The sequence below is a fragment of the Anguilla anguilla genome, chromosome 1, assembly GCF_013347855.1.
Source record: "Anguilla anguilla isolate fAngAng1 chromosome 1, fAngAng1.pri, whole genome shotgun sequence".
Classification (NCBI taxonomy): Eukaryota; Metazoa; Chordata; class Actinopteri; order Anguilliformes; family Anguillidae; genus Anguilla; species Anguilla anguilla.
The window spans coordinates 72367514-72379361 of NC_049201.1; the positions used below are offsets into that span (position 1 = coordinate 72367514).

The 11848-nt window shown below is 46.4% G+C and overlaps 2 protein-coding genes across 4 annotated transcripts; one reads left to right on the plus strand and one right to left on the minus strand.

The window, feature by feature from the left end:
* On the plus strand, positions 1 to 6918 carry cops7a (COP9 constitutive photomorphogenic homolog subunit 7A). Its single transcript, XM_035392994.1, has 8 exons — positions 1 to 148; positions 1297 to 1419; positions 2359 to 2434; positions 2607 to 2695; positions 5228 to 5430; positions 5768 to 5873; positions 5984 to 6153; positions 6549 to 6918. Exons 2-8 carry the CDS (start codon positions 1297 to 1299, stop codon positions 6586 to 6588), a joined length of 807 nt encoding a protein of 268 aa, XP_035248885.1. The 5' UTR covers positions 1 to 148; the 3' UTR covers positions 6589 to 6918.
* Positions 6919 to 7641: 723 nt separating this feature from the next.
* pianp (PILR alpha associated neural protein) lies at positions 7642 to 11796 on the minus strand. Of its 3 annotated transcripts, none has more exons than XM_035393037.1 (6): positions 11479 to 11796; positions 10980 to 11033; positions 10420 to 10829; positions 10123 to 10201; positions 9038 to 9181; positions 7642 to 8294 (listed from the first exon to the last, which is right to left on the minus strand). In XM_035393037.1, the coding sequence occupies exons 2-6, from the start codon at positions 10988 to 10990 to the stop codon at positions 8273 to 8275; spliced, it is 666 nt and encodes a 221-aa protein (XP_035248928.1). In that variant the 5' UTR covers positions 10991 to 11033; positions 11479 to 11796; the 3' UTR covers positions 7642 to 8272. The 3 variants fall into 3 exon arrangements, with proteins under 3 accessions (XP_035248928.1, XP_035248946.1, XP_035248938.1); XM_035393055.1 differs by lacking the exon at positions 11479 to 11796 and adding an exon at positions 11300 to 11422; XM_035393047.1 differs by lacking the exon at positions 11479 to 11796 and adding an exon at positions 11207 to 11292.
* Between the last annotated feature and the right edge of the window lie 52 nt (positions 11797 to 11848).

The window sequence follows — 11848 nt, forward strand, 5'->3', positions numbered from 1 at the left end:
TTGTCAATCACAACCCAGCTCCCGCCTACTTTTATATTTCATCCAATGATCTGTAGCGTAGCATTGTTGTCGCGAAAACGTGCATAGCTTTGACGGAACTGGCTAGGCTAATTCTGGGAATACGAACAACAGAATTCAACGAAACAAGGTAATACATACCTACATGTTCTTGTTAGTTACTCATACGCAAAAGGGTCCGTGTATTTAAGTACTGTGTGCTGTCTTTCTGTCCTGTCCATGTAATAATATGAAAGTAAACGGCTATACATTAGTTGAGGCCTACTGCTTTCCCGTAGAAGCCTCGCTGTTTACTGACAACGATAAGCCGGCAGTGCCGTGGCATTTAACGTCACGGAGACAAAATGGTCTAATATAATTGTATATTTCACTATCTTACAAAATGTTTTATGTCGCTGCTCATCTTTATATTATTTCTCTGATTAGTGCTACCGCTTACTGCCAAATTAATCATGAACTAGCTCATGCAAATAACATATACGAACAAACGATCTAACTTAACGTTAGCGGTCGAATAGTTGACTTGGCTAACTAGACACTGATAACTGCGTTGTTTTTTCGCCACCTAACTTATGAAGACTTTACAGATATCAGCCACGGTAGGAATTAACTGCACTTGAAAACGACACAGTGTCTGGAACTGCTCATTTATCTGAAAATCAACACTACTCATACACCCCGCATATATAGAAATATATTGGTTAGCTACACAGCTAGCTCGCTTGGTAGCTAGCTTTGCTGTGTCGACGAAGTGTCGAGGCCGGTTGTGCAGTGACATCAAATTGTAGCAGTATCACGTCGTTCTTAAAGACTTGGGGAATTGAAAATGCTGATCAGTACTGGTGTTTCAACGCGTTATTTTTTTACGCCCGTTCAACACAATATCTGCAAACTATTACTGTATGACTCGGTATAACTTAGTACCTGCTGTAGTCATACATCCAGTAAATTCACTATTCAACAAATTGAAAATAGTCAGTGCTTAATAGGTAGTATTCGTGCCAGAAGCTAACTGGTTATTCACCTTGACACTTTTTGTATGACTAAACTTGTATAGGGAAATTTAGATGATTTTATTTAAAGTCCACTTTGCCATAATACTTGAAGTGTACTGATGCATCTGATTGGATCATGTGCATGTATTCATTACCAATCTTTACCCTGGTCAGTTACCTTTAAGATGAGGGCAACTGTTGTCATTGTCTTGATTTCATGCTGAGGTGTTCACATTCTCTCTCTCTCTCTCTCTCCCTCTCTCCCACCCTCTCTCTCTCTCAGATGGAGGTAGAGCAGCTCCTCTCTCTCTCAGGCTCGGCTCTGGCTCAGGCAGTTAGTGCCCTGCTGGAGACCCCCGGCCTCTACGTTTTCTCAGACATCCTGGAGCTTCCGAACGTCAGAGAGGTAAGCAGCCACACCCAACAGGCCCGTGTTTGTGACGGGCAGATAGAGTCTGCATATGGGCTATCAGTAGATTGCACCTGTGGCAGATTTGTGTATGAAAATGGAAAATTGAGCAACTGTCTAATCAAGCGCCTAAATATACAACAGCTGACCCTGAGCAATGAGTTTTAATGCGGATTATGTTGTATATTCTCCAGGGGTCCTGCAAAGCTTGTATTCACAGATGTCCCCTGTCAAACAGATCGAAGCATTAAAAAAACGCTGTACAATCAACGTTTTTTCTTTGTGGTTGAAGTGCTCATTAAACCACTAGATGAAGATGCGTATTTACGGCAATATTATTAATATAATATTAATTCATGAATTAGTTTCTTTCTGTAAAAAAAATGTATTGTTTCCTTTGATTATATATAAGTATTTAAAAAATAATTAATTTGATTACGCAGGATATTTTAAAAAGGTCACATCCGGACCATTGGGTTACGTCCGGCTACCAAGGCCCATTCTGATGGACTCACCTGTGAGCCAATCAGAGGAGATGGCAGCTGTCTGCATCACAGACTCTCCATGTCATAGTCAGCAAATGACAGAATCCAGACTCAGAATTTACTGATGTTAAGGCCATGGGGCTCATCCTACCCCCACTGAAGTCACGAACAAACATGTTTAATATTCATGTTACCCTTTCCTTAATTATTTTTAAAAAGCAGCGGTTAATTATTGAATAAAAGTAGAATACAGAAGAACGTTTTATAAATTCACTTAAATCGTTTGCCTAATAAAATACTTTCAAGTTTTTTTTTTTCCGGTCAATTTTTAATCTAGCGTTCTCCGCAGACACGATGGATCTGGTTTGTACTGTGTTTGCTCGTGTGCCTGTGCGCACAGCAGGTGGATTTACACACCGAGGTGAATCCCGTCTTGTTCTCTTCCTCTTAGCTGGAGACGGGTCCACATGCGCCGGTGTACCAGCTGCTCAATCTCTTTGCCTACGGAACCTACTGTGACTACAAAGGTGATGAATCTCAACAGCTAAATCTAAACTGCTTTCACACGTGTGAGCCTTCGTTGCTAACGCAGCGTTGCCTCTGCCACTCCGTCCCCTCACCCATCGCACGTGCCCCGCCCTCGGTGGCCTCGCGCTCTCTCACCTCCTCCGTCTCCCGCTCTCTCTCTTTGTCCCCCAGAAAGAGCGGCATCTCTGCCGGAATTAACCCCCGCGCAGAAGAACAAACTTCGCCACCTGTCGATAATCAGCCTGGCCTCCAATCTGAAGGTAATAAAGCCATTTTGTTGGCACTGTCGCATATCTGGTTGTCGTATTGTCCTCTGTGAGAGACAGGCAATATCATTTCTTTACTTCGTTAACAATTTTAGTTTCTGGGTGTTTAAGATCAGCCAGTTAATGTCTCTTGCAGAGGACATTCGGGGGGTTGGTATCTAGGGGGGGTTGATATCCACGGTTGCCCTCTAGGGAATCTGAAGCTTGCATCTGGCCCTGGTGTTTCTTGGTGTTTGGTGTGTTTCGCGGGGTCTGCTGTTTTTGCTTTACAATCTCATCTGGCATTTTTACATTTTCATCCCTGACTTTTCTGGAATATTCAGCTGTCTTGTTTTTTGAACTTAGGTCTTAAATAGCTGTGGTTTGGTATTTTCCTTTATTCATTTCGTTTGTGACTGTAACAGGTCCATGCCTGTAACATTTGTGATTTGTTACTGAACCTTTTTCTACAGGTTAGACGTACATTTTTTTTTTTGGTGACTTAATTGATTTTAATCTGGTTGTGTTGTCCATGTTGATAATGGTTGATCCAACAGGTTGCTTTGCCTCAACAAATTCTGCGATTAAATTGGTAATTGATGTCTTTGCTAATAATTTGCAAATTAAATCAAGTAGATGTATTTCATATGCTGGATAAACGAGACGTTTTAACTGTCGGTGCACTTGTATTTGGTATTCAGAGTGGCGAGCATTAAATGAGGGTGTTGGCTGTTAAAACAGCTGGATTTAAAACCTAAACGTATTTTCACTCAGTCCTCACTGTCCCGACAGCCACCTTCTCAGGGGGAGCACGTGCTGTATGTGTGACAGTACCGGGGAGTGCATGCTACAGTCAATAAATACTGTAGGAATGTAGTGCCCTCTGAGATGTTTTATTTTTAAACCGAATGACGTTGGTGTCTTTTGCTGACGCTGGCCTGGATTCAATCAACACTCGTCCCGTGCTTTAACTTTGTCTACTTTTACTTGCATTTCGTTGTGAAATCTATGAGTCACTCAAAGGTGTTTTTCAAACCCAGGCCACTGTGTTTTTGCTTTTGGGTTAGAACCGAGTGGTTTGTTTAAATGTTTGTCGCAGTAGCTGATTCTTGGTAGCCGGTTGTTATTGTTCTGCGTTAATAATTTATTTACACTGGCAGTACGGCTCACAGGAGCATTGTTATGTGTGTGTGGTGTGTGTGTGTGTGTGTGTCTGTGTGTAACCGTAAAATCCAGGTGACATGGAAAATTATGTGTGTGTGTGTTTAAGAGAGAGAGAGAATGTGTAGAGGTGTGTGTACAGTATAGGCCGAAAGTATTAGGGTGGTTTTTCAACAAAAATGAAGGTAGAGAAGAATTCACAGAAATTACCTGAATTTTTTCTACCTTAATTTAAAAAATAAAAAAAAAAACACTGGTGGCCTAATTTCAAATATTTTTTTAATTGTAATTAAAGCCAATTGAGGCTATTTTAAGGAAAGCCATTTTATAAGATAATTTTTCTGTCTAGTTACTTTGAGTTCTTCCTGTAGTTGCAGTAGTGCAGTTTTATTTTATCAAAAGAAACCTTTTGCTAGATGACATAAGATATTTATCTTCTGCCTCTTGATCTTCCTGGTCTTCTCCTGTTAACATTACTGCCCATCAGCTGGACCCTTCTGAGCGCTTACTGAACACAGCTCCTGAAAATGTTCTTCTTTGCTGTTTTTCTCTGGGAATAACCTTCTTGCCACAATATGTTTACTTGGCTCCGCACATCTAAACTCTACTCCTTTTTCTTTCCCACATTTCTTGCAACATTAGTAACTATTTTGCTTACACTACAGGCCAGTGATATTAGGCTAACTGTGAGTTTAAGGTATATAAGACTTGACTTAATTGAATCACCCCTCCACCTCCCTCCCACCCCTCCACCTCCCACTTTGCAAAATGATTTGATAGTCTTCTATAAATTTGTTTAATTGTAATTAAAGCCAAAGGAGGCTATTTTGAGGAAAGTCATGTCTAAGATTATTTTTTAAGTAAAGCTAATTTTTTATGTTGTCGGCTGAAAATGAAAAAAAAGAAAGTTCTATAGTTTGGTTTGTTATTCAATAAATATGCATTATTCTTTACCTGAAATGTTTTTTTGTTAAGCCACAGGTTGGCCTGTACTGTGTGTGTGTGTGTGTGTGTGTATGTATAGATAATGGTGTGTGGGCATGCCTCTGTATGTGTTTTCTGTATGTATCTGCATGTATGCGAGTGTATGTGTGTATCTGTGTACGTGCATATGTGTGTGTGCATGTGTGTGCGATTGTGTAAAAGTAGTGCGTGTCTGTCAGTATGTACTTGTGTGTGTGTGTGTGTGTGCGTGTGTATGTATATGCAGAGCATGTCTGTCAGTGTGTACCCGTGTGTGTGTGTGTGTGTGCGTGTGTATGTATATGCAGAGCATGTCTGTCAGTGTGTACCCGTGTGTGTGTGTGTGTGCGCGTGTGTATGTATATGCAGAGCATGTCTGTCAGTGTGTACCCGTGTGTGTGACCGCTCCCTCCCCTCTGGCAGTGCCTGCCCTACTCTCTGCTGCTGCAGCAGCTGGAGCTGAAGAACGTGCGGGAGCTGGAGGACCTGCTGATCGAGGCCGTGTACTGTGACATCATCCAGGGCAAGCTGGACCAGCGCAACCAGCAGGTGGAGGTGGACTGCAGCGTGGGCAGAGACCTGGGCCCCAACGAGCTGCCCAACATCGCCAACACCCTCCAGGAGTGGTAATTACACCTGCCCCCTGCGCTGCCCTCGCCAGGCTCCCGCTGCACGCTGCGCCATTACACTCCAGCGTTTAAAAGCAGCTCTGCATTCAGCTCATCTCTCTGTTTATTTCTGTCTCGCTCTCTCTGTCCCTCTCCCTCCCTCTCTTTCTCTCTGCCTTTGTCTCTGTTTCTCCCTCTCTTTCTCTCTCCCTCTCTCCTTCCATCTCTGTTTCTGTTTCCCCCGCTCTCTCTCTCCCTCTCCCTCTCTCTTTCTCTCTCCCTCTCTCTGTCTCCCTTCCTCTCCCTCCGTCTCTGTTCCTTCCTCCCTCCCTCTCTCCCTCTCTTTCTCTCTCAGGTGCTCAGGGTGTGAGGCAGTCCTGTGTGGGATTGAGGAGCAGGTATCCAGAGCCAATCAGTACAGAGAGAGCCAGCTGAAGGTCAAAGTGCAAGTGGAGACAGAGGTCAGCCTCTGAGAGCTGTGTCTCTTGGCATTGGTGTCTGTTTCTCTCTCTCTCTCTCTCTCTCTCTCTCAAATCTTATTCTCACTTTCTGCCCCTGTTCTCGTTCTTAGGTCTCAAACTTGCAAAAGACCCTCAAGGCTAGCTCTGCATCCCCTTCGTCTGGCCCCGCCCCCGCTGGGGCTGCCTCCAATCAGGATGCGGACCAGCCAGCTGAGCCACGAGACCCCGCTTCTTCACAGGAACCACGGCAACCGGGCAAGAAGAGCTCCAAGGTCAAAGGGTGAGCAGATCCACGGAATTACTAAAACCGTTCATTCCAGTCGGAACGAAGATCAGGTGCAAAATGAAAAAACAAATTTATGCAGGGTGCAAAAAATGTGAAAAAACCTCTAGGCAGGCAGGAATCCCTGCAACTGTGGCCTGTTCAAACAGCAATCACTGATCATAATTTCTCTTTCTGAAACCAGCCGTGGGAATTGCGCAATAGCGCTTGTGCTCAGTTTGCCTTTCCGCAGCGTTCTTTTAATTTTCACCAAGTCTGTACAGTGCCCGGCTAAGTCCCCCCCCCATCACCATAAATCACAGCGATGACTGATATAAGTCATTTAACAGCAGTGCTCCCTCTTTCCTGCTCCAGTCGGCTGTGCCTCACTGCCTTTTCTCTCTCCGTTGCAGACTTCGGGGAAGCGGGAAAATCTGGTCCAAGTCAAACTAGAGAGGGACGCCGCGTGTATGGAGGAGTCGCGTTTGACAGATTAAGACTCGCCCACAGGGAGACGCGCAGACAGACAGACTGACGGACGGACGGACGGACGGGTGTACATATATAATGGGACGGGCTGACGGACGGTGTGTGAGACGGCATGTTGTGTGTGCAGGGGGCCGAGGCCGCCCGGTCGCCGGGGGAGACGCAGACGCGGCGCCTAGCGCGGCGGCGTCGGCTCTCGCTGTTTTCATTTCTGTTTTTTTTTTTTTTGAATGTAAGGTTGTGTAGTAAATCAAAATGCAATATGTCCACAATAAATCGTATCTTGTTCCACGCGCAGATTTACCGCCTCTCATTTGCTGCCCTCCCGGTGCTCTCTCCCTTGCTCCCCGAATGTCTGGCGTGTCCGAAATGAACTCATTAAATATGTATTGGATGTGAGTTCAGGGCTGTAGTACACGGTGCCTGAGAGCCAACTTAAAAAACTTAGCCCCTGGTTCTCACGGCCGGTGGAACTGGCATCCTCGCACATAATCACGTTCTTATTGCTTTCATATCTCTGGCCAAATCCTCTGCGCATCTCAGCTGCAGTCTGTTGCCTCTCTCTCTCTCTCTCTCTCTCATTTACTCTCTTGCATCTTCATGTGCATGAAGTCTCTTTCTGGAGTTCCAATCTCTCTGCTTTATTTATTTTTTTAATAATCAAAAAAAATTCTATCCTGGCGTTAATGGGACTGATTAAGTCCCCTAGCTTCTAGTGAGGATGAGAAAGGGAGAGTGAGAGAGAAGGAGGACGCTTTTGGATTTTAACCCCCGATTTTCCCCCCCTCTCTCTTCCTCTCCAGAAATAGCAGCATTAATTTCAGTGGCTGTGATTCAGCCTGTGTTTCACAGCTTCTGTGTTCCAGACAGATGGAAACTGTGAACTTCACAGCTGCACACACCTCTGTGTGTGTGTGTGTGTGTGTGTGTGCGCCCGCGTGCCTGTGTGGGCGGTGAGTGTGTGCGTGTCGCGTGTGGTTTTCACCCCACCACCATAAATTCGGGACATAAAGCTTCTTCGGTTGATTTTTTTTTTTATTGGGTTTTCTGCGTACACTGTACCACAGTTTCATTTGAACGCAACACATTACGTTGTTAATACCACTAATCACACATGATAGCACAGCGGCAACGCGCAACGAAATGGTCTCGGGAAGGCTATGATCGCTTTAACCCTTTGCGGGTGGGAATGACTCGACTTCAGAGGTATGGTCAGGCACGTTTCACAGCGCGAGCAGCTCAACCGCCGTACTGCAGTGGAAGCAATGCTTGCCGTCTTAAAGAGACCGGCAGGAAGCACTGAAGATCCAGGATCAGTCTGTTGAATGTGCCGTTGAGCTGGTGAACTGCAGTACAGAATGTGAGGCAGAATATACAGAGTATCCTAACAGTATAGTCCAAAAGTACATGGAAATGCCTATATAAATCTACCTATATAAATATACCTGTAAAAATATCAGAAGTAATGAAGGTGGTACCAGCGACGGCATGAGGAAAAGAGGTGTCTTTAGTTTAACTCCAGATCATTAAAGGATTAACTGAGTGAACCCTGGCCCTATGATTCACAGTTGGGGAAATAACATAGACAGTTACACCTTGTAACACCAAGACATGTCCATATCCAGCAGAAATCAATCAAGAACAGTCGTCTTTAGAGATTCACCACAGGTATTCTTTAGGGGGATGGGAGAGAAAGAGAAAGAGAAAGAGAGAGAGAGAGAGAAAATTAAAGCAGGTAATTCGTTGATTGCTTCATGTGACTGAAAAACAGTGCTTGTAATTAAATTTCTTCGGAGACAAGTGCTCGTGTGGGGAAAAAAGGAAACGACAGAGAGCAGAACAAATAAAAAAGAGGACAGACCTACGGCTTCCATAAGACCACTTGCATTTAGAGCAGGGCTGCACAGCCCTGTTCCTGGAGACATACTGTCCTACAGGTTTTCATTTCAAACCCTAATTTGACACACCCGATTCTACTAATTAGCAGCTCAACGCAATCTCTAGCCATTGAACGAGGCATGCTTTGTTAGGGTCGGAGTGAAAACCTACAGGACGATAGATCTCCAGGAACAGGGTTGGGCGGCCCTGATTTAGAGCCTCAAACCCCCCCCCCCCCCCCCGTTAGGTCACAGAGAGGCATTCCCGCATGCAGTGCATTTGCACATTTCCGGGCACATTTCCGTCAGCACCAGAACCGAACCCGGGCTGAGTTATTTCATGCGGACGCGCGCGACGCGCGGAGGAGGCGTTGAAACGGATCTAGAGCTGAGATGTGACGGGCAGATTGAAAAGACAAACTCGGGGGGGGGGGGAGGAGGAAGACGACCGAGCCCAAGCTGTGCGGCTGATGGGGGAGGGACCACCGTGCACAGCGTGGAGACTCCAGCGAAAAAGGGCCCGCCGCGGAGGCTCTCACCTCTCCCTGTCTGTGAAGGAAGGGGTGCTGTGCAGCACCTGCCTGCTGTCCTCGGGAGCCAGGGAGCGCGGGAGGGAGAGGGACAGGGGGGGCGCCGCCCCGCGGGAGAGGGGGGGCGGGTGCCGCGAGCAGCTGCGATCGTAACTGGGGGGGAAGAGCCAGAAAAACAGCGGTTAATAAAGTGCAGACGGCAAGCTGGCACAGGGGTGGGGGAGAGAGAGAGAGAGAGAGAGAGAGAGAGGGACGGAGGGAGATACTGTCGCAGGCGTACGCTCGCAGCGTGAGTGGAGGTCAGTGCTGGATTGTACACACTGACATTGAGAGGGAGCCAACACCGTACTGCACACAAAGTGCAGATCTCTATCAGCATTTCAGCGAATGTAATAGTTTATAATGCACCATGTGAGTTACACATACACACAGCCAATGAGAACTGGCATAACACGCTTAATTTGAAAGGTTAACACACTTAGCATACACACAGGCACTGAGAAGATTAACACACTTAGCATACACACTGGTACAGAGAGGGTTAACGCAGTTAATATACACACTGGCACACACAGTATGCACACTGGCACTGAGAGGATTAACACACTTAGAATATACACTGGCACACACATTATGCACACTGGCACTGAGAGACTTAACACACTTATCATACGCACTGGCACACACATTTTGCACACCGGCGTTGAGATGGCTAACAAACTTTATGCACGCTATAAATTATAAGGCACTAAGAGAGTTAACACACTTACTATACACACTGGTACTGAGAGGCTTAATACACTTAACATACACACTAGCACTGAAAGGGATAACACACTAAAAATACACACTGGCACACTGGCACTGAGAACATTAACACACTTACTGTACACACTGGCACTGAGAGGGATAACACTAAATATACACATTGGCACTGAGAGTGTTAACACATTACATGTACACTGGTGGTGAGGGACTTAACACACTTAACATACACACTGGCTCTGAGCAAGAGGCATAATTTATTCACCATCTGAGAGTGAACCTGAGCCTGCCTTATAAGGTGAAGAAACACACGCACACATAACTCTTACCAGAGTTTTGCAGTTATGATGACAGCTGTCAGAATCAACAGAGAGGAGATGGTGACTGTGACGTAGAACTGTGGATCAACTGAAAGATAGAGAGGGAGAGGTTTGTGGAAATGCGCCACGTCTAGCAGAATTACAGTGTGCAGTGTGTTCCGTGAGTGGCAATTAAACTAAATGTCCTTGTACATTTCCACAGTTTGGGTGTAATTTTTTAACTGGCCTCATCGTAAATAGAAAAATCAATTTCGTTATGCTGAGACTTCATTTCCCAGATGCCTCGTAACAGAAATATCAACCTACCTTCCTCTCTCTCGCTGTCAGCTTCTCCTTCTTCATCTTCTTCCCCCTCTTTTTTTCTCTCTCCCAGTAAGAGTTGCTGGGTTTTGGTGGTCGGCGGGTTCTGGAGAAGTTGCCAGGACTCCGTGGTCGGGTGTTGGAGGTCCATTTCCTGGCCCGGCAGGAAATGAGGGGTCTCGTCCTCAATGGGGTGCGTGGGCCCCCAAACGACCGCCCAGAGCGGGGTGGGCGTGGCCTGGGTCGTGACTGACAGCTGTGGCGAGAGCGTGTCGATCTGCAGCTCTCCCGCCCGATCACTTTCGCTCTCTCCTCCGTCCGCCTTCCCGCGGCCCCCGTCACATGACACGGGACGGGTCGTCGCGGCAGCCAGCAGGCAGCACAGGGCGGCCAGTCGGGTAACAGGAGAGATGGAGCTAAGGCAGAGAGAGAGAGGGGTTAAAGCAGCCCGGAGCGCACACTGACTGACCCGCGCCGCGCCGCGCCGCGCCGCGTGCCGTTCCACCTCCAGGGCGGTCAGCCAGTCAGTGTGTCTGTCTGTCCAGCCCTCTTGCCCTCTGTCTTACCATCTCTCCATCGCTTCAGCTGTTCACAGCACCCCTGCTCCTACGCTCATCTTTCTTGAAAGAGAAAGAAAGAGGGAAGAGAAGTCTTTTTTTTTTTTTTTTTTTTTTTTTACTCTTGAAACTGACCGCTACTAGAGATGCAAACAGACCCTGACAGAGAACCATATTGAAGGAACACACACAAACACACACGCACGTACACACACACACACAAGGAGAGAACTCACAGAGCAGGGAATAAGGTCCAGACTGCCTCGACATGAGTGCTGAATTTACTGCACATGCTCTGGCACACACACACTGCTCAGACAGGCACACACCTGTATGCATCGGCTTGAAACGAGCACACACGCAAGACAGCCTTCCCACAAAGACCCCCTCACTTCCAGACAAGCATTGATCATAGGGCTGAAGGCTGCCACACACACGGACACTTTAAGCATGCGCACGCACGCACACACACACACGCGCGCGGAACGATAGCAGTTAACATGCCTACCTCTCGCTGCAGAAGAAGGGAGTGAGGGATAGAGACAGAGCGAGAGGGGAGATGTAGAGAGGGAGTGGGAAAAAGCATTGGTTGCCTTAGCGACAGAGACATGTAGAGAGAGGGAGGGGGGGAGACAGTGTTGGAGAGATTTAAATGCTAATTATGCTTTTTAACGGGTTCAATTAAATGGACAGAGAAAGAGAGAAAGAAGGAAATGGATTTGAAGACAGAAATAGAAGGAAGTAGAGAGGGGCTTATTAATATTCTAAATTTGAGGGAGGGGTGAGAATGATTCAATTATTTTTAGAGGAGCAGAATGTGAGAGAGAAAGAGAGAGAGAGAGAGAGGCAGAGAATCAATGTGCATTAATTTACAGCAC

Bases quoted from the DNA above. Each gene is read 5' to 3' on its own strand.
- cops7a (XM_035392994.1), top strand. From the start codon at position 1,297: ATGGAGGTAGAGCAGCTCCTCTCTCTCTCAGGCTCGGCTCTGGCTCAG. The intron at 2,435-2,606 runs GTGATGAATCTC...TTTGTCCCCCAG, and splicing joins AACCTACTGTGACTACAAAG to AAAGAGCGGCATCTCTGCCG. The intron at 2,696-5,227 runs GTAATAAAGCCA...CCCCTCTGGCAG, and splicing joins GCCTGGCCTCCAATCTGAAG to TGCCTGCCCTACTCTCTGCT.
- pianp (XM_035393037.1), bottom strand. The intron at 10,202-10,419 runs GTAGGTTGATAT...TCTATCTTTCAG, and splicing joins TGACAGCGAGAGAGAGGAAG to TTGATCCACAGTTCTACGTC. The intron at 9,182-10,122 runs GTAAGAGTTATG...CTTCCCCCCCAG, and splicing joins ATCATAACTGCAAAACTCTG to TTACGATCGCAGCTGCTCGC.